At 50.9% G+C, this 27,448-nt stretch overlaps 1 protein-coding gene across 4 annotated transcripts; it reads right to left on the bottom strand.

The window, feature by feature from the left end:
• On the bottom strand, nucleotides 1-24,985 carry VEGFA (vascular endothelial growth factor A). 4 transcript variants are annotated; one of them, XM_027833822.2, is made up of 8 exons: nucleotides 23,958-24,975; nucleotides 17,221-17,272; nucleotides 11,885-12,081; nucleotides 9,677-9,753; nucleotides 9,152-9,184; nucleotides 6,032-6,103; nucleotides 4,789-4,920; nucleotides 1-2,494 (listed from the first exon to the last, which is right to left on the bottom strand). In XM_027833822.2, exons 1-8 carry the CDS (start codon nucleotides 24,021-24,023, stop codon nucleotides 2,473-2,475), a joined length of 651 nt encoding a protein of 216 aa, XP_027689623.1. In that variant the 5' UTR covers nucleotides 24,024-24,975; the 3' UTR covers nucleotides 1-2,472. The 4 variants fall into 4 exon arrangements, with proteins under 4 accessions (XP_027689623.1, XP_027689625.1, XP_027689626.1 ...); XM_027833824.3 differs by having other exon boundaries at nucleotides 6,050-6,103; XM_027833825.3 differs by lacking the exon at nucleotides 6,032-6,103.
• Between the last annotated feature and the right edge of the window lie 2,463 nt (nucleotides 24,986-27,448).

Below are 27,448 nucleotides of genomic sequence, written 5' to 3'. Positions count from 1 at the left end.
TCAGAATTAAATTCTTTAATACAAAAAAAAGTTTGTTTGTCATCGTTGTAGCTGTTTTTTAAGATATATCTGTACTTTTGTGTTGGTTTGTTTAAAAATAAATATGTACTACGGAATATCTTGAAAAAATTCACTAGACACAATATGTATTGTTAATATCTTTTTCCCCGCAATTATTACAGATAAACAGTAGCACCAATAAATAAAATGATAACAAATATTAAAATTAAAAAAGGAGAAATTCAGGATGTAGAATTTTCTATTGTTCCTTTTTTTTTTTTTTTTTACATATATAAAAAAAATCGTAGCGTCTATTTAATCCGAATCACACATATACATAGACATATATATATATATATACACACACACACAGCCAAATATATATATAGTATGTAGATGTATATCTAACCCTTGTCTCAATAGGAATGTGTAGGGGTGTCTGTTAGAGAAACTCAATTAAATAACTACCTAGAACATGCTACTGAGTCTGCCAACAATTGGGGAGATGGGTTGGGGCATAGAAGGGTTAAACTTATACACAATCAGTTAAAAAAAAAAAGGAGGTATGGTTTATAAATAGTTGAAATTAAATATTAACAAGAAATACTGAAAAATCCCTACTCTTTAATTAAATTATGTTTAATTTCTAATTTAAAAAGGGATATTAAATAAGTATATAAAACACTTTCTCTTCCCGCCTCAGAAGCTTCTGTCTTGAGCACGACGCAGCGTGACTATATACATGATGGATGCAGGCACACCCGCGTGTTTTCCTCCTCCTGAAAGCCATCAGCGGGCTGGGGAATTCCTAGTGGTTAGTAGTCACTTGTGGGGAGTCTGTTTTTAGACCGCCTTGTCTCTTGGGACGCTTTCATTTGGTACATTATTAGGCGTTGAAAGTTCAATTGCAGGTGGTGGCTGGCAGCATTCTAACACAAACCAAGTATCCTTTTGATTATTGTTTTTTTAATCACAGAACTGGATTATATATATCCACATAGACATACAAACACTCATTGGTGTGCGGGGGTGTGTGTGTGTGTGTGTGTGTGCATACTGGTGCATATTACAGATATAGAGAGAGATGGCCAAGATTTCAAAAGAGACTAGTGATTTGAGGTGATGGGTACCCAACGTGAGCCTCCTTAAAGAGGCCTGGTGTTTTGAGAAGAGGTGAAAAATCAGGCCTCAGATGAAGCACCCAAAAAATGAAAGCACCCCAAATCACTAGGCGCTTTTGAAAATCTTTGCTGTATATATATAAGTACAGATAATTAGATATACAGACACACGCGCACGTACACACACACACACACACACACACACCCCTACTGTGTATATACTTTTGATTAATATCCCTTTCCAGAAATGTTCCATCTGCATCTTGGACGCTCTTCAGTGGCAGCACCGTGCATGAGGAGAGCAGACCGTGCTGTCTGGCTATGCACGGTTCCCCAATCTTGCTTCAGCGCCCTGCAGGCCCATCTGTCGTTTTGCAGCCACCAGGGTGAGAAATCTAGTTTCTTGGGATACTTCCTCAAGGGGAACGGTTCGTGCGTCAGCTGCCCACCATCCTTAAGGCCAGGCTCTACCCTCGGCAGAGTTCCTACAGCAAGTCAAATCAACGCAAAACGTACACTGACATCCCGTGTCCCAGCAAGGCAGGTCGTGAGACGAGTAGGGGCGAAGGTTGGAGGGAAGGAGGGGGAAAAGAATCCTCAACCACGTAGAGGGCCCAGCGTGCCAATCCGTTTCCTTGACCTTTGACCCATAAAACCCCAAGGCACCGCTCTTTGGAATCCCCTGCCCCTCCTCTCTGGCTCTTCTCCTCCTCGGCACAAGGGAAGAGAAGGGGCTTTGTGGAACAGCCCACGCAACAGAGAAACAGCGGCAGCCGCACGAGTCAGTCAGAGTTAAGAAGGCTACACCCAGCGCTTTCGTTAAAGTCCCGTCTCAGCTTGTTTCTTATGCCCCAAGTAGCCCGCTTGTGTCCACAGCAGTCGAGTATATCCAGTGAAGACACCAATAACATTAGCAATGTTAAAAAAATTCAGTGTGTGTACGTACACACACACACGCACACACACACATACAGATGTGGTTAAAATATATATACATATATAGATGTATGTATGTATGTATATATATATTTATACCTACATATACGTCTGTATGGAAATCCCATAAAATACACCCCTATAGTCTTCCTGGCTCTGTTATTTAGCAGCATGAAAAGAAAAAAAAAATAAAATAAAACAGGTCAAAACCCAAAGGTGAATCCTGTGCGGCGGGTGCCTCGGGGAATGTTCCTTCCGGAGTCCATCGTCCGTACTGAAAGTGCTGTGCTCTACCGATCCTTCATTTTAGGGTGCATTTGGATTAGGGTTTTTGTTTTTTTCTTTCTTTCTTTTCCCATCCAGGCGAGAAATCAAGCTCCAGAAACAGGGCTGCTCCCCCCTTCTTCTCCGCTGCTCACCGTCTCGGCTTTTCACATCTGCTGGGCAGGAGAGGGAGAAAAGAGGTTACATTTGTGTGGCAGGGAGGGCAGTGACAAATTCAAGACCGCACTGCGGCTCTGCGGGGATAAGCCAAAGGCACCGCAGGGACCCAGGTAGTGATTCATCCCGTATTAGAAGAGGGAGAAAATCACTGAGAATATCAACCCAGCCGAATCACAGTCCCCTGGGTTCTTAGGTTGGGGGTGAGTTAGGAACAGAATTACAGCTGAAAAGCACCTTCTCCCTCCTCAGCCTTCAAACCCACCCTGCTTCCCATCTGCCCCTTCTCACACTTCCACACCAACTCATGTGCACAGAGACTGGCCGACCCATGCAGAGACACTCCCCACAGCCCAGCTCCCAACTTCGCCTGTGGTTCCCGTTGGAAGCAGTGCAGCCAAAACAGTCTCATGCAGGCAAGAAGATGAAAGGAAAGCGCGTCTCATTCCACTAGCTGCTGCGAGCAGCGGTTAGTGCCAGAGAACAGCGGCAGCCACTTGTGGAAGCAGCAGGAGAAACGAGAGCTGGCCCTGCCCCGTAGGGCCCAACTTCAGAAACTCCAGCGGGGAGAGAGGGAGGAACTTCAGCTTAACCAGCTTTAAATCCGGAAACAGCTAAATCACCCGCTCCCATGGCTCCATCCTGCGCTCTCGGCCAATGCACTGGCTCTGGAAACCTCTAACCATGCCACTCACCCCACCACAGGGAGGGCTTGGCAAGAAAGACTAATAATCCCTCGAGCCAGGAAGGGTTTTTTGTTTTGTTTTTTTCACTTGGGAATATTTCCCACCCTTGAATTCTGAGGGGATGATTTCCAGCTGCTCCTGGGAGGGGGAGGGAGGTGGTGGGAGATAAAGGTCAAGGGCAGGGAGCTGTCTGGTCTCACTCTCTGTAACTCAAGAAGGGCTGGCTCAGCTCTGCCCATAGCACCAGTCACTCTCCCGCTCAGGTTACACCTCCCCCCACAAAAAAAAATTTCCTCTGCATTCACAAGCCCTGGCAGCACCAGAAGCCTGGGCTTCCCGGGGTTTGGCACAAAGCAGGATGGCACGATGGTTTCGGGGTGTAAGCACCTCACTCCCAGGGATGGCTGTAATACACGGATGCTGGTCAACCACAAAACTACCACCAGGCAGGGGACAAGATGCCTCAGCTTCCAGCCGCTAGCCACACAGGACCCTCGTTTTCATAGCCGCTTGCCCTCTTCACCCCCAACAGAAACAGCCTGACACCCTCTTATGGGAACTGAATCTTTGTGAATCGAGGCTGGAGTTTACAGCCACAGGCTGGTCCTTAGCAGTTCCTTTTACACATCTATACAGAGATTCTCTCACACACACCAGCAGGATCCTCAGCTGGTGTCAATCAGCATCGCTCCATTGAAGTCAATGAGGCAACACTGATTTGCACCAGCTGAGGATCTAGCCCCCAGTTTCTATGCAGGTCTGTCTCCAGCTATAGCTATGACTGACAGAGAAGAGGTAAGTAGGCTGAAGACACGCACGCAGCATAGACAGCTGGATGGACCCAGACCACACTGTCTCTCTGTAGTCCTATCATACATGCAGCCAGAAACAGCGACCCTGCCTTGTGTACACTATAGACAGACACACCCACAGACACACCATGTCTCGTGGCACAGCCTCACATGCTCTCATCTCATTGTTAGGGCATGTAGGGAGCTGTATGCACACCACAGGCCAAGAGTTCTCTCCCTGGCATTTAGGAGCATGAGGGTCAGGAGAACTGCCGGCTCTAGGGGTGCATGGGGGAGGGCTCAGGGGAAGGGAGGACTTCCTGGAATGTTTCCAGTCTCTCCAGAGGGGTGTGAAAGAGTCACCCTCCAAATATACCGAGGGATACATTGTCTATGCAAAAGGGGGAGTCTAATCAAAGTGCGAAAGAGGAGCCATGTGCCTTCCCTAAACCAACCAATGGGCAGTATGTACACTGGGACGTATGTGGGGTTACAGGCTCATTCTCTGCTTAACACAGCAACACAAAATCCACCAGGATGTCCTGCTAGTGGGTACGCTGGCCCCAAACGCCCCGTCTTTGGGAGCATCCCATCCGATCCCTGCCAGCGCATTCGAAGCTCACAGCAGGCCTGTGACAAACGGTAAACGCTGTCCCCTTTCCATTGCAAGGTGTCCCTCTGATCCCTGGCCCTTAGTACAGAGGAAAGGAGCGACCACAGAGCATTGGTGCCAGAAGCCAGCAGGAAGCAAGCTCCCTCTCTCTCTCTTTCTCTCTCTTTGGGTGTTTCTCTTTCATCCTTCAGGACACAAACCTGCAAGTGCGCTCGTTTAACTCAAGCTGCCTCGACTTGCAACGTGAGTCTGTGAATTTGCAGGAACATTTACAGGTCTGGGGATCTTGTACAAACAAGTGCTTTCTCCTCTCTGAGCAAGGCTCACAGTGACTGCAAAAAGGCAAAAGGAAAGAAGTCTAAGCTACAGCGCTTCAGCAGGAAGAAAATACACATGCAACACCCTACACATCCAAGCAATCCCCTGCCCCCTCCCCGCGGCTCCCACACGGCCCCATTGGAGCGTCGCTGGCTGACGGATTCGCACGGCAGCGCTCCGACAGGCCCGGAACCTAGTTGCGACAACACCCACTTGCGTTAGTGTAAAGAGACAGAAAACAGGCTCTCAGCACGGTATTCACCAATCCCGCATTGGGTCCAATCCGCACGGGGGACAGGGAGGTGAGAGAACCTCCCTGACCACGGCTGTGTTAGCAACGGCCCCTGAAATGGAATGTCCACGCTACAAAGAGGCCAGCAGCTAGTCGGTTAAACCCCTGTGGTCTCTCCTCCCCTGGAGAGGCAGGCAGGGCTCAACTGTGCAGTGAGGGGAGAGAAGACCCCTGCCCCTTGCTGCTACAGTCGAGTTTTGTCTTGTCCTTCCTTGGGGACTGGGGGATTTAATTCATTCTTTAAGCCCCCAGCCCACTCCAGACCTGCCACCTGAGAGACTATCAAGAGAAAGGGTGTGAATTTACAATGCAGAATTGTGTGAATCAGAGTGAGAGAGAGAGAGCAAGAGAGAGAGAGAAGCCACCAAATCCAGCAGATGCAGAGAGCCCCCCTAAGTTACCCAGCCTTCCACTACTCCCCTAGGCTTGTGTTTTCATCAGACACACACCCACATGCACACACGCATGCAGAGCTGAGGCCAGTCTCCTGTCGCCCGCCTTGCCGCAGGGACTGGCAGAGGACAGAAGCCAAGATGGGAAGGGGGGATCACACAGGCGCATTACAAGGAGTGATTACAGTGCAACGAGCCCGCCCAGCCACCACGTTCCTGTGCCCTCGGAAACGACCACAGCTGCTCGAAGAGAGGAGGTGCCAAGCAAGCAAAAGCCACCTGCCCTGAGCTGTGCTACCCCTGCCCAGTGCCACCACCAGTGCTGCCCCGCAGGACTAGGAGCCAACCAGTGATTCGGAGGGGAGGGGGGAGATTTTGAGTGTGCTGCAAGCGGGCTGATTGGCTTGGGACAGAGTCTACGAGCACATGACACAAACGTACAAGCTGAGCGGTTTGTACCGGCTTTTCTTGCGCTTTCTCTTTTGCCCCTTCCCCATTCCTCGCTTTGATTTTCTGGAAGAAAAACCAAAAAAAAAAAAAAAAAAAAACCAGAAAAGAGAAAGAGAAAGAGAGAGAGAGAGAGAGAGAGAGAACGGAAGAAAACCGAAAGGAAAAAATACAGCCATGTGTGTCCATTGGTGGGAGGGGGAAACACCCAGGGCAGGGCCGGAGAACTGGTCTCTGGGATGATGTGCTCATCACACCATTCGCACTGGCTTTCTCACGCTCCCCACCACAACCACAGGGGCAGAGAGCCCTTCAAATCAAAGGCAGCCTGGACCAGACCCAGCATCAAGGGTAGGAGGGCTTTCTGGGCGGGGGAGGGGCGCAGAGAGACTCAGTAAGTGTGGCCTGGGAGGGCCGGCAACAGAGCGTCCGTCACTGACTGACGAGAAGAAACCAGAACAGAGCAACTCCCCTCCTCCTTGATAAACTAAAGCGCTGGGTCCAGACATGCCCAGATGTGCAGGGCAGGCTGCAACACCAGCACCGCCCCACGGGCCGGATGCATCGCCAGTATTCCAAAGGGAACGTCGGTGCGGCAGAGAATTCCACCGCGGTGACCAGCCGGGCCAGGGTTAATACGTGCTGGGACAGGGTGCGGAAGCTGCCCCGTGAGGGCAGGGGGGTTTCCCTGAGGGAAGGGGCCCTGTGTTAAAGCTTTGCCATGCGAGCCTCGCTACTGAAGGGTAACGAGTTGGAAGTGTTTGGTCAAAGCTCTCCCAGCCCTTCGCCCCGCACCCACTGCCCTCATGGCAGCCAGGGGCAGCCTGGCATAGGCAGTAGCCTGCTTACTTGCGGGGCAGGACCCTGCAGCACTAAGCACGTCGGGCACCCAACCTGTTTCCCTTTGCTGCGGCGGCTGCATGGGCAGATCGAGTGAGTGATTCCTGCAGGCAGGTGAGCAGCGGGGCAGGAGGAGTCAGAACCTGAGTCACTCACTTGCTCATCCTTGCTGCTGGCTGGCTCCTGACTGTCAGCCCATGGCTGGGAGCTCCAGGGCTCCCACCCACTGGCAGCTTCCTACCGGCTCTGCATGAAGGAGGAAGAGGCCTACCCTAGTTCTGACACCTGGGAGGGGAAACAGACCTCTCTTTGCCAGCCAAGCAGTTTCCAAACCTCCCCCTCCCCATTCCACCTGGCGCTGCCCAAGAGAGGAGCGGACGGAGCCAAGAGACTGACTCATTTTACACCTTCTTCTTCCAAATCCATCCATCGCTTGTGGTTGGCAGGCGGGTCTGGGAGGAGCCGGCACCGATCGGGCTGCCGATGGCAGAGCAGGGGGACAGCCTGCTCTACCCCTCCAGCTGCACTAGCACCAGTGCAAAGGACACGCGTGACACAGAGACAGCAGACAAAGTCCCAGGGTTTGTCAGTCGAGTGAGTCCTTGCACCGAAGCCCTCCTCCTCCCCAGCTCTGCCTCCTTCCTCCCTTCCCCAGCTCAGTCCACCTTGGCTGGGTGGAGAAGGGCGAGGAGAGGGGGCGGGAGGACCCTGAGGGTAACTGGCAGGGCGTTTCTTGGGCCCTGTTCAAGCCTGTTTGCTGGCACCAGCAACTGAGTGTTCATTTCCTTCCAAACTCTCTCCTAGCTGCGAGCAAAGAGAGCGTCCCAGGAACACAAGGAGAGTCGTGGGGTGGGGGTGGGAAATGTCCTTTGGGGGAGATTTCCATGCCTTGCAGACTACAGAGAGACATTAAGGACAAATGTACTCGGGGGGTGGGGGGAGGGATGGAAGCACCAAGCACAACAGAGACTTCAGTCCGATCCAAACCAAACTGTCGCTAGCGTGCAGGAATGGCATAGAGAAGGGGAGGTGCTGCGGGTCAGGTTAGCGGAGAGGGAACGCTGCACAAACAGAGGGGAGCAGGCCGGCTGCTTCGCCCACCCCCTACGGCACCAGCGCTCACACGGCCCCAGCTCTCTCACACCTTCAAAGCACAAAGTCACTCGGACTGAACCACCACTGCACACGCTAGTCCAGAGAGAAGGAACCTCGGGAACGTCGGCCTGATGGAACCATGAGGCGAACTCCAGGGAAGGAGGGAAGCAACTCTGGCTGCACAGCTGACCAGGATGGTGTTCTCTCTCTTTCTCTCTCTTTCTGCCTCATCTCCCCAAGCCCCAGCTCCATCACTTCCCTCGCTGGCACTGTGCAGAGCCGCTACCCCAGCCACGTGCAGTCCAGCTCTCCCGCTCCCAGGGAGGGGTCGCACCTTCCTCTTTATGTATTGATTTGTGCTGGGTGAGCGCAGGATCGTTCATTCCTCCCTGTCTGTTATCGTCGCTGAGAGCAGATGGCGTCACGGTAATTTTTGTGACCGTTTTTGGAAAGGTTCTATCCTGACCCCTTCCGTGCCACCCCAGCAAATCCACAAGTTTGACCGAGATTCTACCTCTCGCTAAAGCCTCTGCCAGGAACATTCCCACATGCTGCTAGGCGAGCTAAAGTGGCTCCTTTCCTTCTCCCACCCGCCTCTCAATGAGCAGTGTCCAACCCCATATAGTGTTCGCCTTCCCTCCACCAGGCCTCGAGTGCAATCTCTTCCTGAGGCCAAGCGCGGCTCTTGTTCAGAGAGAGAGAGGCTCTGCCAGGAACCAAAGCTGAGATGGATAGTCTGGCTGCTGAAAAAGTCTCTATGCAAGCTGATGCGAAAGAAGCCAGCAAGCTCTCACCAAAACAGCGGGAAAAAGAAAGGCAGCGATTGCCAGTGACCACAGCAACACCCGGGTGCTGCACCAGAATCCATTCCTGATTGGCACTTAACTCCATTCCAGGATTTCTCTGATGCTCTATGTAATGTGTCAGGGAGCCACTGTCATGTGGGGTCAGGCAGGGAGCAGACTCCTGCAGTCTAGAATAAGAAGGAAGAACCACCACAACTGGATTTCTGTGCCCTCCTGGAATGGATTCAGGGTACAACCCCCTAACAGCACCACTTGTTTATTAAAGAAACAATGCCTAAATCTGAGCATCTCCTGCTGTCAAAGGAGCAAAGAGGGGGAAATAAACCACCAGCCAACCACCAAAAGAAAAAGGAGGAAAAGGCTCGTCACTTACTTTTCTTGTTTAGCTTTGACGTCTTTCTTTGGTCTGCGGGGCAAGAGAGAACAAATGCTGGCTTAGAAGGGAGCCAGTGGCAAGCCCTTACTGTACTGTCCTCCCCTTCACCATCCCAGCCCCGCCTTATCCCCCCAAGGACAGCAGTCCCACCACTGTGCCCTCGGCACATAGGCCCCATCTATCCCGACTGGCTGAGCGGCCTCCCTGGAGGGGTTTGTCCTCCATTTGCAACCCATTGGCAGCCACGGGACTCCACGGGACATGGGCTATCATCGGCCCTCCCCCGTACTCTCCTCCAGTCCCCCAGCAGTCTCTAGAAAGGTGGTGACATCTTTAGCGAAGGACCCTTTCCTCCCCAGCCCAGCTGCCCCTCTGCAAACCAGCTTGGAGCAGACCTGCAGCCCCAGGCCAGGGTCCCTAACCCCCAATGCCAGTAAAAAAGGAAAGGCCAGCTCCCCGTGGGCAGGTGCATTCTGAGGGCAGCTGGTGCTCTGGAGATCCCCAGCGTGGCTCCATCCTCACCTGCATTCACATTTACTGTGCTGTAAGAAGCTCATGTGCACTATGTGCTGACTCTGATGGGGTTTAATTCTCATTATCTGGAAGGAAAGACACAGAGAGTCACAATCATGGGCCAGTCGGGGCTGATCGGCATCTCTGCCAAGAAGCACAGACAGAAGAAACATTCCCAGCCCCCCCGCTGTCTCTCTGAGGAGGGCACCAGAGCTCCTAGTGGTGCTTCCAGGCGCATCCCCCTGGTCAGTGGAGCCCTTTGCTTGCCTGGCAGGAAGCAGCACCAAGCTCAGCCTAGGGCTTTATTTTTTCAGATGTGAAGTGGAGCTGGAGCTGGTGCTGGTGAAAAGTGCAGAGTGACAGCCCTGGATGCTGGTACAGGAGCAAGGGCAGCTGTGCAAGCTTCCCCCATGCTGCCCTGTCCATAGACTTCCCCCCCTAGTGACACTTCTAAAGGCCGACACTTGCTTCGTCAGTACCAGGCCCCTCTAAGACCGACAAGAAAACAGCCGATTTCACAGCAGCCACAAAACCGCCCTCAACTGGAGACAAACTTCAGTCCCTACCAACACGAGAGGCATTTAAACCAAGATGCCACAGCCGATTTCTGAGCTCCTGCCCCATCCTGGATTCAAACTGGTGCCTTCCAGGTGTAAGGCCCTGGGAGCAAACTCTTGATCCCCTGAGTCGCCCACTCCACCCAGGCTGCTCACTCAGAATAAAAGCCACTGCGTAGCAAGACGTGAACCATTCAATGCTGCAGAGCCAGGATTCCTGTACTCAGCACTAGAATCATCCCTGTAGGGCCAGCTCTTGAGCTGGTGTCAATCAGTGCAGCTCCAGCAAAGTTACTTAAGCCACGGATCTGACCCCCCATTTATACTGCACTCATCACGGTGGTATCTGAGCCCAGAACCCAGCTGGGACGCTAGTACTGGTGCTTCCGGCAGAGATCTGCTGATGTGCTCCTGCCCTCAATGCATGTGCACATCGGTCAGCTATGGTGAGTCCAGTGTGAAGGGGCAGGAAGAAACATGCGTCCCTATTTACAGCACCCAGCATAACAGGTCATCGATCCCGATTGGAGCCTGAGCTGCTGCACCAATATAAATAATACTGCAAGGTTCTCAACACACAACGTCAAATTTGGCTCAGGTCATGAGTATAATGAGTGTGTTTGGTGTCAACATAGTCCCATGTGGTCTCTTGTCCATACCACAAAGCCACTGCAATATTTACAGTCTCTGCTTGAGGGGCCCAGGGCTGGAACGGGGGTGGGGGAAGGCTGCAGGTCAGGAGTGAGGAGCTGTGTATGGGGAGCCCAGGATTGGAAGAGCAGAGGTAGTGCTGGTCAGGCTCAGGGCATCAGCATTGCTGTGGGGGGGAGAGGCAGGAACCCGGCCAGTGCGGAGCTGCAGTGGCTAATCGATATGGGGAATGCTTTCACAGAGAGCTTCCCGCCGGTACGCCTGGCCTTCGCCCACACAGCCAGCCTCTGACCTTCCTGAGCACTAAATTCAGCAGCTTCAGAACAAAAGCGAGAAAGGCACAGAGACTTTTCCACTTGACACTGCAGCAGCAGCATTTCTTAGAGCCCCTTCCCACCCCTGCTGGGCCATTGGCGCTAACGGCCCAAATCCCCAGCTCCGCGGGTAAAGGCTGGCCTGACACGCTCTCCAGGGGAGAGAGATCAGAGAGGGCATCCTCTTTCACACTACACGCAGCCGCCTTAGGAGCAAGTGCTGCCTGATACAAATACCAAAGCAAGAGTTAATGTGGCACAAGGGGCTGGGAAGATTCCCTACCCGGCCTCTGAGATCACACCAGGAAGTCATTCGAAGCGCTCCCTTTATAATGCAGCTTCTCTGTCTGTGGCTAGCAAGTTAACTCCACTGACCCAGAAAATGGATTCTCCCCTTAACCTTAAATGGAAGCAACTCCTGTTAAATCTGCTTGGTGCGGCCATGGGAGATCAGACCCCCGAAGCAATGTCTCATCACACCAGCCTTTGGCTAGAAGCGAGACTGACCACCCCCCTTTCCCCTCCCCAAGACTCCAGGGGAGGCCCATCTGCCTTCTTTTTAGAGGCCTCCCTCCCAGACAAGGCTTCTCCTCCTCGGCTGCCTCAGAGCGAGCAAGTTACAGTGACTCAGGGGATGCCCAAGGACAGGAGGCGTCCTCCCCTCCGCTACCCCCATTCTCCAGCCATGCCCTCACCTCCATGGTGACGTTGTGCACCTCCACGGGGACACATTCTAGGCCCTCGTCACCACAGCAGCCCGCACACCTCAGCAGGGGTACGCAGGACGGCTTGAAGATGTACTCCACCTCATCAGGGTACTCCTGGAAAATGTCCACCAGGGTCTCAATTGTCCTGCAGAAGCTGCGCTCATAGACCTCCAGGAACTTGATAACTATGAGGCGGGAGCGAGGGAAGGAGAGAGAGAGAGAGAGAGAGGGAATGAATTAACAGCAGCTCGGCCTGGGAACACTCACACCTTCCCCTTAAAATGAGACAAGCAGTTGCAATTACTGATCCCTCTGCCCTTTGCTGGGGCCCATGCTGCCCTGATCTGCCTCTGCAGTACAGAGTCCCTCATCTTCACCCCACCAAGCTGAGGGGGCCCTGGTGCAAATTAGCTTCCCAGATATCCTGTTGACTCCGTAGGGGCTCTTGCCTGAATTAGACGCTGCTTCTGAGTAGCAGCGGAAGGGTGGAAGTGGGAAGATAACTGTCTAGGCTGATCTAAATCACCTGGCCCCGATGCCTCCTCTACCTGCCTCCCCTGTTATCTGACACACTCCATCGGACGCCCTGCCACTAAATGCCTTAGCTCAGCCAAAAAGCACCTGACGCTGAAACAGATGGTTTTGGGTAGGGGTGAGTCATTGGTAGGATTTATCTTTCACCCCGTTCAAAGTGTCAAATTCTCATCCAATGGACACTGGGAATGCCATAAGCTAACGTGGGAAGTGACTCCCAAAAGGTCAGAACAGAGGGGACAGACTCCACCCCTGACGATCTTTGGGAACAGAAGCTCCCTTGGGGTGAAGGAGAATGAGTTTGAATCATTAAAAGTGCATTCCCACTCCTCCGTGCTGTCCCTCCCCCAGTCTACCCTCCTGCCCACCCACCCAGAGCGTGCCTGTCAGATCCAGAGCACCCGTTCCAATATGCCACCTTCTGCAGCACTACACTGCCTGTTAACGACATTTGCCAGAGTGTCAGTCCCTAATTCCCCGGAACCGCTCACCAGTGCCACAGTTTCTCAGTCCAGGAAATCCAGGGTCAGCCATGGAGTGGAGGAATCAAAGTCACCTCTCAGTATCCAGGATAATAACTGGGCCACATACCAGAATGAGGTGGAGTGTGGTGCAGATCTGCCTTTACTTCCTCCCTTTCACTCTCAGTACCCAAGCGAACTAAACATCAGGTGCTGGGACCCTCTCTGATTTCACAAGTGTTTCCCAGTGCTCCCCTATCGGGTGCCAAAGATTGATCTCATCGCTTGGTCAAGGACTGGAGAGATTTAAAGAGATGATAGATGAATACACGTACAAAGCCCTGTTCTGCGGATGGCAAATGCACGGCACCCTATAGTCCAGCATGCGTTCTAGAGAGGAAGTTTCAAAGAGCAGAGGGAGAGTGTATGCATAGGAAGACAGTGGCTGGCCTGTGCTGCTCTCTCCATTAGAATGATACGCCTGCACTGTATGCACACAGTCCTGTAATGGTGAGGTCGATAACCCCATGTGATAAGCACAAACTGCTTGCATCATGGAAAAAATGGTCTCTACTAAGCATTTCTGGAGTGGCCTGAACCTGTGACAAACTAGCATAAAGGTTATTTTGCCACAAAAATATAAAAGCTGCAGGGCTCGGAGCTCAGGGCCCACAGTTAATTGTTGAAAGTTAATTCTAGGTCATGCAGAGCTGAGAGTGTCACAGTACTGCTGGCAGCGGGTGTGAGTGGGAGGAGTATCTGTTTAGGAATTGAACGTGTCAGAGAGCACAAGCGCCTATTAAAAGGGAAAGTGGCTCAGGGAAGGGAAATGTGACCGGCAAGACAGGGACCGGTTGCTAGCATTCTTCCTCCAGAAGAGTCATTCCCCCTCTCCTTGGCAAGCCTGCCTCTCATCTCCTTCCCTCTCTTGTCTCTGTCACTTCCTTCTTCTTGTTCCCTTTCAGGGTGACCTTAACCTTAAAAAGAGACTACCTCTATACAGTAGGTTTAAACAATTTAGCCCCTGGGAAATTACGCAGGCCCAGAGACAGGCATGGAGGCGCACTGCTGATTATTCACACCCTCCGAGCGTTAAGGATCTGGGAACTGTTGCAATACAAATAAGTCCAGGATAAAAATGCGGATGGATCCGTGCGGGGGTGGGGGGGGTGGGGGAGGGATTGGCTACATGTGCCAACCAAACACTATTGCATGTGCTAGTCTAGTCAGGACAGGCAGAAACTGAAACTGACTGGAAACTAAAGTGAAACTGACCAGCCTGCTTCCATTGTCCAAACTGAGTGTGTCAGAAGGGAAAACCAACAGCATAAATGGTGAAAAAATACACTTGGTTTTTAAAAATTCATTTGTTTTTTTTATAACCTAAGGGGTTATTAGCAACATAAGGAAGGCGATTCCATTTCTAAGGCCAGGTTTATTGGTGGACTCCAAATACACTGCTTTGCCAGAACAGCACCAAGCAGCTGGATCATGCCAGTGACTGTGGTCTATAGTTTGGTTTCAAAACTGCATGTGTAGTTTCCTTTGCAGAGTCTTTTGTTTCATTTGTAAAGTCTCCAGTCCTTACACGTTCAGCAGTGCCCTGACCATAGTGCTGGGGATTCAGGGTGCTGCCAAAGCCAGAATGTTCCCAGAAGAAATCTCCAATAGAAGCCGCAGCCTTTACTTGCTGCTGTTTTTTGTGTTTGAATATGAAAGATTATTTTCAGGAGCATGTGTCAGCTTCTGAAGAGGGGGAGGGGAATCTGTACCCAAATTTAAATCAGAATATCCTGCCCACAAAGGGGCTGATCTCGCTAGAGGCATTGATTTATTTGAGTTTAAGGTGCTCAATACTTAGCAGGATCAAGCCCAAATTTGGAGCAGAGTGGTGGAGAGAAACATGCTAAAAAGAGGGTGGTGCTCACAGAATGGGTCTGTGATTGGTTCACTGCTGTGCCCATCGCTGGCTGAGCAGCTATATATACATACTGTTCTTTTAAAAATAAAAAGCGCAGCCACAAGAGCTGGTGGCTTCCTTTATTTATACCAGAAAAATCTTTTCTCGTGGAGCAAACAAAGAGTGTTTGTCTGGCTTCTCTACAACGGCCTGTGCCACAAAATCATGTGGAAGGATAGCGGAGCAGCAGGGGGGCTAGGTCTACCATTACAGATAGTCCCCAAATTGGATCAGGTCCCCAGATGTAATCCTGGCTGAAGTGGGTGGGTCAGTGAAGAAGCCAAAGAAACAAAATGACCTTTCGTCCCAGGACCTTTATGAAGTATGAAGCTGTATGACTCCCCTTGTAGAGTAGCTGAGTATTATCACCCCATTGCACAGAGGGGGAAACAGAGGCACAGGGAGGGGAGCAAGGGGAAAGGAATGGGAACTGACTTCCCAAGGTGTCAGAGCAAATCAGAAGCAGAGCTAGGAAGATAACACACGACTCATGATTTCTAGTACCCTGAGCTAACCATAGACATATTTGCATCACAGAACTAGGAATAGAACCTATGAGTCCTGATTCCTAGTCCCCCTGCTCCAATCAATAGACCAATCTCTCTTCCCTTCCCATCACCATTCTTCTGATGTGGAACCAGGAGTGGGTGGAAAGTAAGAACCCTCCAGGACAACAGGCACCGTTGAACTCCTCCTCTCACCAGTAAAATGGATGGGAGCACAAACGGGGCACAGACCAGGGTATTAGCTGCCACTCATTTCTACTACTAGCAGAGGGTCTGGATACGAAAATGAGCCTTGCAGTGGGCTCAATCCTGCTTCCTCTGAAGTCAATGAGCCTTTCACTGTTCACGGGGCAGTCTGCCAGCAAACCAGAAATGGATGACAATGCAAAATGGACACCTTGTAACAAATCCAGCCTGCAGGAAATCTCTGGCAACTCTCCTATGGCTTGTCATGCCAATAAAGTTATTGAAATTGAAACTGAGTGTGGCAGGGAGGGGTTCAGTCCCTAGGTGCACTGCTAGAGCCCCCTGCTGCCCTTCTGTGGGAATAACACCAAGGGTCACAACCTGCCAGGCCATGCCAATCAAGATGAGAATAAAGACAAACTAGGGCCGTGGATGACCATTGCCAGCGTGACAGTGGCTTTCTCCAGCATGAAGGTGGAAGAGAATGGTAACCCTGTCTGAGATGTGGCACAGAAGGTCACCTCACCCTACTGCTCCAAAGTCCACAGCGCTGTAATCCCCAGTCTGAATCAAGAACTACAGAGAGAAAGCTGAGCCATTAAAATATAAGGGGTCCCACAAGTCAGAAGTGGGCTACCAAAGCTTGCCATCTGATAGCTTGGTGCCTACTGCAGTTCTAGTCTATACCCAGATTTATTCAGCCCTTGTCCAAACACCTGATTTACTACCCATTATAGTCTTCGAGCAGCTGGAGTTATCGGAGATAGCAATGACTTGAGAAGCACCAAGGTCTCACTTCCTTTTATCTAGTACCTCCACAGGTACTAGACTGCCAGCAATGAACCCAATTGAATTAACTGGGCTATGGTACCATTAATACACTCTCTAGGCCTGCTAGCTCAAACAGAGCAAAAGGGAATGTGTTTTAGGTTTGTCACTACATAGTGCAACCCTCTCCTCCTTCCAAGAGATCTGGCTGAGAGTCTGGAAAATTAGCCCTGGCTTCTTCTTCTTCTTTTTTTTTAAGATGAGCTATCTTACTGGCTCAGGAAGATCCAGGTGCTGATTGGTCCTTTGTCTGATGATCAGATCTTATCACTGAGCAGGGCACAATGAGTGCGCATGGGAAAGAGAAGAGGGAGACAGGCAGCAAAGATGACAAACTCCTTCCTGTGACATTAGGGAACTATTCATAGCCACTCAGCTTTTGGTAAATTGTGTTTTTGGGGGTTTTTTTTTGGGGGGGGGGGCATTCTGGGAAATTTGCAACGGGTTCATAAGGATCTCTGCAATATGTTCCATTGGACTGATACAGCCAGTGTCCCTCTATGTCTCCAGAAAAGATGAAGGAAGGGAAAAGTCTGCTCTTCAGACAGGCCCACCTGTTTCGCAAAAGGGCTTTCCAAATTAAAGAGCAGTTCTGACTAGTATGAAGCCACAAAAGGGTTAAATCTGGTGTCTCACATTTCAAGTCCTATTCTCTCCTCCCCCCCGCCCCCATATGCACACTTTGCTCCTGCTTTCCAGAAGGTGGCAGTATTGGTCCTCAGGATCTTCCCAGCAGCTTGGCTCAATGTCTCCCCCAAAGCACCCCATTCCCCACCTCCCAGAGCTTCTGCTCTTCCTAATTGCTTGTAAGCCCTGTAGCTGTTGAGAAGAAAGAGGCAAGCCGCTTACCTTCATTGGGTTTCCTCTCCCCATCCCCAAGGGTCGGAGCGGCCTGCGACAACTGCAAAGATAATAGAAAATTAGTCAAAACCCAAAGTAATTATCCTGTCCCCAGGGGCGGTTAGGGAGCTGAGCCGCTTCCCAGGGTTCTACCCTCCAGCTCCAGAATGCTGCGGTAACAATGCCACTGGAAGCAACAGTGTTTCGGAGCATTAGTGTAGCCTTTGGATGCATTCCAGCCCCCCTAGTTCCATCCCAACCCTCTTCTCCCCTCGGAAAATAAAGCCGCCACAAAGGAGCATGTCTGACTTCCCTGTTACAACCTTACAGGGAGAAGTGTTGCATGCGGAGAGAAGTTATTAGTAAAGGCTTTTGCCGGCTTTGAGGGGAAGTGTTCCCCCCCTTCCCCCACCCCATGTGACCGCAAGACAAGCACAGAGAAACCTTTGTCTTCTCTTTCCTCCAGAGCAGAAGAAAATGAAATAAAAATAACACCTTGGGCCTGGGCTTAAAAAGGAGTGGGGGGGGGCAGAGACACAGCATCCAGGCAAAGGCAATTCACCCCAGCGTGTGTGTGCGTGAGAGAGCCAGAGAGGGCACTTGGGAGTGGAGTGGGTGGGGATCTGGTTTAGTGCAACATCACTTTAAAAAAGAACACAGAGAAATTAACTGCTCAAAGGCATTTCGAATTATTAAGGTCAAAAAACAGAGCGGGAATCTGGGCGGGGGAGAAAAACAACATTGGTGACCTTCTAACGCTGACATGACAAATACGCTAGGAGATTTGTCCACGTTCATGTTCCAAGGAAAGTTAGTGGAAGGTATTTCAAAAAGGGGCCTAGGTTACAAAGCAGGCTAGCAAGTGCAGACGGATTGGGTACTGCTTTTAAAGGGACAACAGCCCTATTTTTTCTACCTCCCCTCTCGCTCCTAAATTAGTCTCTGTTATAAAGGTAAATCATTTGAGCTGGCATTATGTGGCGGGGGGAAGGAGGGTGAGAAAAGTCTCATGGTTTGAAAGGTCATCTCTGCTCTTACCATGTTTGCCGCTGAGTGGTGGCGATGGTTGGGTGTCGATATTTGGCTTTCTGCCAGAGTGATTAACTGTTACATCACTCCCTCACATAGTAACTGCCCAAAACTACCCTTGCGCACTCCCACTCCCCCTGGCATGAAGGACATTGCGCACCACAGCACAGTGGGGCCACAGATCTGGGCCAGAGCCTCTGTGCTACAGAACGAAGACTAGGCCCCTGAGCTCCCTCTGTCACACTTTCCTAACCAAAAAAAACCCCCTCCTGCTGTTTTTGTAGTGACAAGAGACACTTCTGAGTAGCTGACACAGGCACTAATGGAATTAACTAACCTGCCCCCCAACCAGAGGGAGAGATGGAGAGAAAGCATTACAGTGTTTTATTAGAAAACCGTTTTACATTTCAGGTGAGACCTTAAAAACCCAGCTCCTGTCTGCTCCGTATGAGCATTATAACTCTGATGGCATTTTCATAAGGCAGACTTCACCCTGCTGTCCTTGACCAAAAACACCCACTCACTCACTATTTGTGCAATGTGCTGCCATCTACATGTCCTCCACTCCAGAGACAGCTGCATTTCAGTGGAGCTGTATTAAAGTGCTTTGGGATGAGTGGTGGTATAGAAACGCAATATATTATTTATCACTGATCTTATTAGGCTTTTAAAAAAAATAATCACTGTCATCTCACAAATGGCCAGGTACGGGACTGGAGCCAGCCAGCCCAGGACAATGTCAGGCCTGCCAAATAGATCAGCTACCTATATGCTTCCACACAGACCCACACACAACCTAGCACCATCAGCTTTAAGAGGAGGGAGGAGATGGAGCTTCCAAAGCAGGAGAAGAAGCCCCTCTGCCAATTATTCCCTAGGGCCTGTGTATAGTTCCCTCTAGCTAAGGTTCTGCTGATCTGCCTCCCAACGCCATTGAAGCACATAAGCTCCTGGCCCTAGGTATAATATGCAAATCCAGCCTTCAGTCACCCAGTTAAGGGTCTATTCCCCACTGGGAAAGAGAAGCTATCTGCCCTCGCTCGGCGTTAGGGCTGTGATATCAGCTTTAAAAGAGGACTCCCAGGAACACTGTCATTCCTGAAGGGTGAAGGTCACTGCAACAGCACAAACAAAATGGAGGAGGCAGAGGCTGCAGCAGCCCTCCAGAACCAGCCCATGCCTGAAGACCAAGGGCCAAAAGGGACAGAAAAGCATCAGCTGTGCCCTAGCGAAGAAAGGAAATCACCAGCCAGATCAGTCTGTTCAATCTACAAGGCACAAAAGTACTGTTAGGGTAGGGCTTGGAGTCAGGCAGAGCATGACCATTGGCCGCTACTGAGAACTGCCTTGGAAACACCTTTACAGCTCAGCTGTGCCTCCTCGCTTTCTGGGGCCACTGGCCTCCCCTGCCACATGCCCCCCATGTCACTGGCAGGTGTCAGGAAACAGGTGTAAGCAGCACATTTTCACTCCTCACCTGCAACACAGCCCACAGCTCGTTCTTCAGCAGAACCCACCATCCCACAACCAGCACCTGGAGCAGCAGCTATTCTACCCATTCTAGGAAGTAACCAAACTCTAACCCGTGATTTTACTGTGATCAAGGTGTGGAAGCGCGTGTGCAAACTGCTAGCTAACGAAGTCTGCAAGCATGTTAAAAGTCATACAACAGTCTGGGAATTCACCTGAACTGGATTGCTGTGCCTGCCTGAAATCAACCCCACATGCCACTCCTGACTACCAACTGGCCCGGAAAGAAGGTGATTCCACAGCAGGCCCTCCACTCCTTGCCTTTGGATCTAGGAGGGCTTCTGGAATTATTAATAATACAATGTCTCCCTAGAGGCCCTGCTCCACTCTCACGTATTTCTCTCACTCCTTTTCCCTTTCCAATCACTGCTACCCATGGAGACTGTCTGTTGAGGCAGCATTGCTTGGATGGAAGGCAGCTTGCCTCACATTAGACCAGGCGGCTATGTATCACAGAAGGGGCAACTGGAAAACAAAATCAGAAGAGCCCTTCAGGGGACAACAAGGCCCAGTGCCCTTCGGTGGGAGCCTGAAGGTCATGCTGCCTGGGCTCTCTCTCCTCTACTAGCTTTTGGAACTACTCATCACTTCCGTAATATGATTGCTTTCCATGTTTTTCTGTGGCATGGATGCAGTCCCTGAGTTAGTGGCAGGTATATCGCCTTGGGGTAGGGGTTGTATAAGAAGAAGCTTCTTTTGTGCCCTGTGCTATTTGCAGGTTGTTGAGAACTTGTGGTCTGAAATCAGAGAAACACTCCCCAACACAGAGTCAGCTCCTGACTCACCCTGTCTGTATCTGCACCTTCTCTGTCTCCTGTCTGCTTTGCTGAGGGATCCAGTTCTAATGCGAAGCAAGTTATTCTCTTGAGGAAGAGAAAAGGTTAATTCAATCGTTCCCCCCACCACAACCCTTTCTCTTCCTTCCCCTCCCCCTAATCTCTGCAGGCTCATTAAAAGAGCTTTGTAACTGTTTGGGGCTGGAACAAACAATCCAGCCACTTTGGGAGGGACTCTGGGACCGGAGTTAAGGCACTTTCAGTCTTAGGCGCTAGAAATTCTTCTCAGAGGTTTCTACGCAAGGGGGAGGCTTTACTGCAACCTTTCCCCATTGTACATGCAGAGAGAGGTCAGTAATCCTGCAAGCTGCCGGCAGACAGCATGGGGACCTCTGAGACAGAGCAGAATGGGGCAAGAGAATCTGGGTTTGTCCAAGAATTAGAGATCCACTGGGATGGCAGTGCAGAATCCCCCTTTTTGCTCCCAAGACCTGCTCCTGTTAGTTTGTTCTCAGAGCAAGAGCGAAAAGCAGCTTTGGGGAAGGTGACCCACTGTGGCCCGTCTACTCAGCGTGGAAGGGGCTGGGGAAGTTAGTTCTCCTGGTGTTTCCAGTGTGGCCTGGCTCATAGACACACCAAAAGCAGGAGCCTGGTCAGTGTGAGATCATTAACAGTCTAGTCACAGGCTCTCTTTCCCTCCCTCCCTCAGTGTCTGATCACTGCCGGACCCCTATGGCAATACAGCTGGTGTACCCAAGTCTCTCCACATTCCACGGCAGGAAGGGAAGAGCTCGGGCTCCCAGGATATTCTCTCCCTGGGGTCACTCCTAGGAGGCTGCAGTTTAGAATCAAACCCATCGAACAAAGAAATGATGGGGCCGGTCTGTGCTTCCCTGTTTTCAAGGGAAAAGGGGCTGTGGGGAAGTCAGTGTACCCTCTCCCCAAACCCACTGGCCACACCTGACCCTGAGAGCAGTGGGGACAGGGTGGCAGGGCCAGGGCTGGTTAACATTTGAGGAGGGTGGTATTCTAACTGCATTCTCTCCCCCCCCCACCCCCATCATTACAAAGGATACTCCCCGCAAGTAGAGCAGGACACCTGCAGCAGCACCACCCATCCCAAGCCACCAACTCACAATTTCCCACTGTCCCAGCCTCCCTGCAAGTCGTGATAATATTACTAACAGCCTCAAGAATGAGTAATTATAACTCTGCCTTTACTAAAGCAGCACTGGAATACCAGCCCCTCTTCTCTGCATTTATTAAAGCAGCACTGCATTACCTGTACCTTGCTTTTCCTGGCAGCCGGGGCCAAGGCTTTATTTAATTCTCCCCAGCATGCCTGGCTAGGTAGATAAGTTTATTCAGCACCACTGCCTGATAAACAGTGGAGATAAAATATTATCATCAAAGCGCGAACCTCGGGTCCTGACACAGAGTCATGCTTTATGCCAGGCCCACGGTCATCGCAATGCTGCCTACGTGAGATCTGTCTAGCACCAGTATTTCTAATGTTCCCACCACCGTAGTATGTAGGCGACCGACATACAAATAAGGGCAGAACTCACATCTGTCTGCAGGAACCTGGCGGTCTGTCTGTCTAGGCACTTATCTGGCTCCCATATCTGTACTATCGCAGGAGCATCTCACAATCTTTAATGCCTTAATCCTCACAACACTCTGTGAGGCAGGGATGCCTCTTCCCTGCCACTCTGTTATTCCTCCTTATTTGTTCCTACCTTTCCCCTCTGTCTCTTTCTTTCCTTGTCATTATTCTCCTCTGGTGAGGAGAGACTTTTGCGGAAGGCTTTTTGCACTGTGTTCTGAAAATGGCCAGACTTGGGTTCTGTCTGATCTGTCGGTCTCAAAGTTTTTTTGATTTTGTTTTTTTTAAACCACCTTAACATGAGACTAGGCAAGGACAGGACAGTGATATCACCATAACTTAGCACATGACACTCTCCAATAGGAGGGAAGCCTGGTTTCCTATCAAGTGCAGGCTAATCTGCTGCTGTCACCTAGAAAGTGGCACTATAACAGGCTAGCAACAAAGCATGTGATGCCTGCCAGACTTCAGTTACATCTGAAATGGCTTCTAATTGAGGAGTTACCTTCTAGTGTCAGTGCTGAGCAAACAATGTGAACAGCAGGTTAGTTTACAAATGGTATTTATTCTCACACTGGAGGGCCTGGCCCTCAGTGATGGCCTCCCCAAATTCCTGAAGACAAATGGTAGAAGAGAACTAACTTCTTCTTATCCCTCCAATTATAATATATGCCTACCTAGCCAACCTATACCATATCACCTGGACGCTCAATCTAACCCGTTTAAAAACTTGGCAACACATCCCACTTGGCTCCCTTAAAAAGAGACAGGGTTTGTACAAAGAGGTGTATTTTTTTAAGGAGGCCAAACCGATTTCTGATCCTTGGGAATGCCATGGAGGCTGGGGTAAAAGTAGGGAGAGAAGGGGGAAATCGGAGTTCTGAAATCTCAGCGGGAACATCTATTTTGCAAATCAGTCTGGATGAAATACAGAATCCATTCTGTCCCCTTTGATCTCTATTTGTTTTTCCAGCAGCGAGGTGTTCTCGGAGCGCCGGGCAGTAACATGCCCGAGAGATCTAACTAAAGACAAATAGGGCAAAACAGCCTTTTGCAATGTCAAGAGACAGAGGACGAGGCTTACAGCCCAGGCACGGTGCTTCCAGAAGCTGATGCAAGAAGTCAGCGTGCCGCTTACATGCCCGGGGAGGGATGACGGGGCCAAGCACGGGGATCATGTCCGCCTGTGAATTTCAAATAAAGCTCCCAACTTCTACGAAACTCCACAGGCAACAGATCCGTCCCATTCCCAGGAGGAAGAGGAGAGTGGGCACGGGCTGAGCAGCGAGTGGGAACCGGGACTCCTTCAGGAACTCATAAAATCCCGGACCTCTCCCCGCAAGTACAAGGGTGCCTGATGGCCACTACACTCAAAGTGCATGTGTGTGTTCACTGTAGCTCACACACCTTTCTCTAAAAAAGGAACAGGAGTACTTGTGGCACCTTGGAGACTAACAAATTTATTTGAGCATAAGCTCTCCTGAGCTACAGCTCACTTCATCGGATGCCTGCCTGTCTCTGTGTCTGAGGGCGTGCGGCGTCTGGGGACACTTCTGCAGGAGACACACGGCACTGCACACACTCGTGCCCTTGCACACGCACGCAGAGACAGCTGCACACGTGAATTCCATACACCTAGCCTGGGCGCGGGGCAGGCGAGGGGTGCTCGCTCTGCCACGGGCATCCCTGAGTTCCCAGCCTCGAGGCACGGTCGGTGGCAGCCGCAGGCGGGGGGAAAGACCACGCCGGGCAGGGGGAAGGCGCCCCCTACACACACACAAAGCCCCCCACCCACCCCCCCTTACCTTGGCGTTGTGGAGATAGAGCAGCGCCGCCAGCCCCCAGTGGATCCAAGTGAGCAGAAAGTTCATGATTCCTGGAGCAGGTCGGGGGAGGGGGGTGGCTTGGTGAGCTTTTGCTGTGTCTCTCTCTGGCCGCCTGTCTCCTTCCCTTTCTCTCTACCCCTCCGTGCCCTCGTCCTCCCTCTCCTGGAGCCGCTCTCCTGGGTGATTTCTGCAAAGCTTGCGGCCAGGGGGAACTCTTCAGTCTCGGGTTTCACCCCTCCATGAGCCCGGCTCTCTAACCGCCAAAGAAACAGACACTCTCCCCGCTTTTTTTTTTCCTCTCTCTCTCTCTCTCCCCCTCTCTCTCGTTTCCTGCACAAAGCTCAGCCTCCTCCGTCCGGCCCGGTTCCGATCCGACCCCCGGAGGGACAATCCAAGCTCCAAACGGCACCGATTTGTAACAGATTTCCCCTCGGAGAGGTAAGAAAAACCCACGCGCGCGCACACAAAAAAAGTTTGCCCGAAAGTTTTCAATGCATTTTCCAGTCTTCGGGTTGGTTTCCTGCGGCTGCTCCCAAGCTGGAGTTTCCTTTCAGGGGAGGGGGGCTGATCCCCGCTTTGGATCCCTGGCTCGGCCCGCTTCGGTTCTCCCTGCAACTGGGAGGGATCGCGGGGTGGGGATTGGATCCCTTTCCTTCTTTCCACCGCTTTCAAAATCCAAAGTGGCCGGGGAGTGGAGGGAAAATCCAAGCCGGTAAGAGTGGGGGCGGGGGGAATAAATTAATGAGTGGGTAAAAATAATAATTAATACCAATAGCAAATCCCAGCGCACAGGGAGAGCTGCTCCTCCTAGTCTGCTCTGCTCCCTCCTGTGCTGATCTGGCTCGCTCGCTCTCCTTTCTTGGCGGAGAGTCTGGCTGCACTTTGCTGTCGCTCGCTCGTGAACGTCAGGCAAGAGCCACAGCCCAGCGCTCTCTTTCTCTCCCTGCCTCGCTTCGCCCTCCCTCTGCAACTGCAACTGCACTGCTGGGCTAGCTCCGCTCCTGACTCAGAAGAGCTTACTAAGCCCCGCCCAGCTCCACCCTCCTCCCCTCCCTCCTCGGCCAGGGGGCCCAATTCTGGAGGCGGGGGGGGGGGGGGAGGACGACGTTCCGATCGGCACACATCCTGCTCCTTCCGAAAGCCCTCTGCAGAGTCGTGTGGTGCTGGCAATCGCTTGCAGCCAGAGGAACTGGGGATCCGCTCCAGGGCCCCCAGCCGCTTTCATTTTCCCTCCCCCCGCCCAGCCCCAAGTCACGATTGCGTTCCCCCTTTTGTCAGCCCCTGTGGGAACGTGTTCAAAAAATCAGAATTCACCTTGTGAACGGGGCTTGCTCCAAACCAAAGCCAAATGCATGGGGGGGGGGGCGCTATCTCCTCCCTGCTAATCCCCAAAGGGCCTCTGACCCCAACATCCTATGATCTCTTAGCATCTAGGTAAGGGAGCATTCTCTCCTCGCGTGTAGGTTTGACTTCCCTCCGGCCTGTGTGATTTCGTGTCAGCTCAAAGGACCTGTGGGTGCACACTGGTGTGCTGTGCGGACCGTTCTGGCAGACAAACCTCAATCCGCTTCCTGGGGGTTAAAAATCTGTGTAGACTAAATGTGGACCCCACACACATTCCCCAGTCAAGATCCTTCACTCCTGCCACCCACAATATTTCATCCTTTGGAGAACACTGTTTTTATCCCTTCCTTTTTCTTGCAACAATTTGCATGTGTTAAAATATAGAGAGCTAGATCTCCTGGTTCCTGGCACTGGGGTAGATTGCATGTTCAACCTGGGCAAATTCCTTGACTTCACCACAGAGCGCGGAAAGGGGAAGGGGGTGGAAATGGGGAAGGACATATTAGAAAGCAGTTTATTTCCAGCACAGTGCCACTAGGCCTGCAATGATACAGAGAAGCATTGACTCTATAGAGGCACCTGCTGGTGGAGGAAAACACACACAAAAAATCATTTTATTTCCCTTCGTGGTTCTTCGATTTACACACACACAAAAATCATTTTATTTCCCTTTGTAGTTCTTCGATTTGCTCTTCCTGTTGTTGGTTTATCTTGGAATCCCTTTTGTGTTGCCGTCTCATGCAGCATTCACCAATGGGGGGCTCAGTCTTGCTGATCCGATCTAAGACTTGGTCTGAGTAAGGACTGACTCGCCTCCAGCAACTGCAGTGGTGGGCTCCTTGTGTGCACTGCAGGATTTGCAGCAGAGGGGGAGAGGTCAGAGCTCTGTAGAAGCCTGAGGAGGGTCCGTGGTCCTGCTTGCAACAGGGCGGGAGGGTTGTTCAAACATTGCAAAAGACTCCCTCCTTTTTTTCTAATTGTTACAAAGACCCCTTCCGAGTCAGCAAATTGCTAATGACTGGACTTTCCCTTAAATGTCGCTGCCAAAAATTGCCTCAGGGAGCACAGAGGCTGACAAGCCCACAGGAAGGGGGTAGGATATTTCTCTAAATAAAGCTAAAATAAAAGGTCCCGCATTCTGGACCTTTTCCAACAATGTTTTGTGCAGATCCCTATATGCAGTCCCATCCTCCTGTCCTGGCCCCTGCATCGCTCTTCATGGACATCAGACAGCTGGGCCTATGGGGAGGGAGACCTGCACAGTTTTCCTTATTCTGTGTAAAGTCCAACAGACTTTTTTTAATTAGCTTTTTTATGGATGAAGGTTGTTGTGAATCAAACAATCCATAACTTTAACAATCCTGGGTTTGGGTGAAATTGACAAAGCCTATGCATCACAGTAATCTATCAAAATAATTTTCAATCCACCAATGGGTCATATCCCCATAAAACTACAATGTATTGTAAATAATGTACAGCATCCTCACTTCTAAAATTATCCCTATAACATTGCTCACCTGGTCTTACCTTTCACCTGGATTTTTATACTGGCCAACATCCTTTTACCAGAAAAGCAGCCAAATTGAAATCTGACTAAATGTTCATGTATCTGCATGAATTCAGGCACAAGCGAGAAGACTCACGTGCCTTCCCATGTTAAGGTTCTACTGCAACTAATGTGAGGCAATAGCTGTAAGGATTTCTGTGGTGCCTAGAATGTTTATTAGAGGTGTCATACATCAACAAAGAAACTAAACAAACGTTCATGCCATATTTCCTGTTTGGTTCTTATTCTTTTACTCATGATAACAAGTCATATGTAGCTAGAGGATAGGAGGAAGAAATTAATGGCCAAGATGTTAAATAATGGGTACCTAAAAATCCTAAATCCATATTTAGGCTCTTAAGTAAGTGGCCTGGTTTTTAAAATGGCTGAGCCGTGACTTATTTGGTAGCTGCTAGGTGCTGAGTACTTTTAATAACCAGGCCATTTAGGACTTATTCTTGCACCATTGAAGTCAATGGGAGATTTGCTTTTGACTTCAATGGGCACAAAATCAAGCCCATAGGTGCTTAAATATTAATTTAAAGTGGTCTGAAAAAACAGGGGTGTCTATCATAATCTG

This window comes from Chelonia mydas, chromosome 3 (assembly GCF_015237465.2).
Source record: "Chelonia mydas isolate rCheMyd1 chromosome 3, rCheMyd1.pri.v2, whole genome shotgun sequence".
Classification (NCBI taxonomy): Eukaryota; Metazoa; Chordata; order Testudines; family Cheloniidae; genus Chelonia; species Chelonia mydas.
The sequence above is the reverse complement of the archived record's forward strand: the minus strand, read 5'-3'. Positions and strand labels throughout refer to the sequence as shown.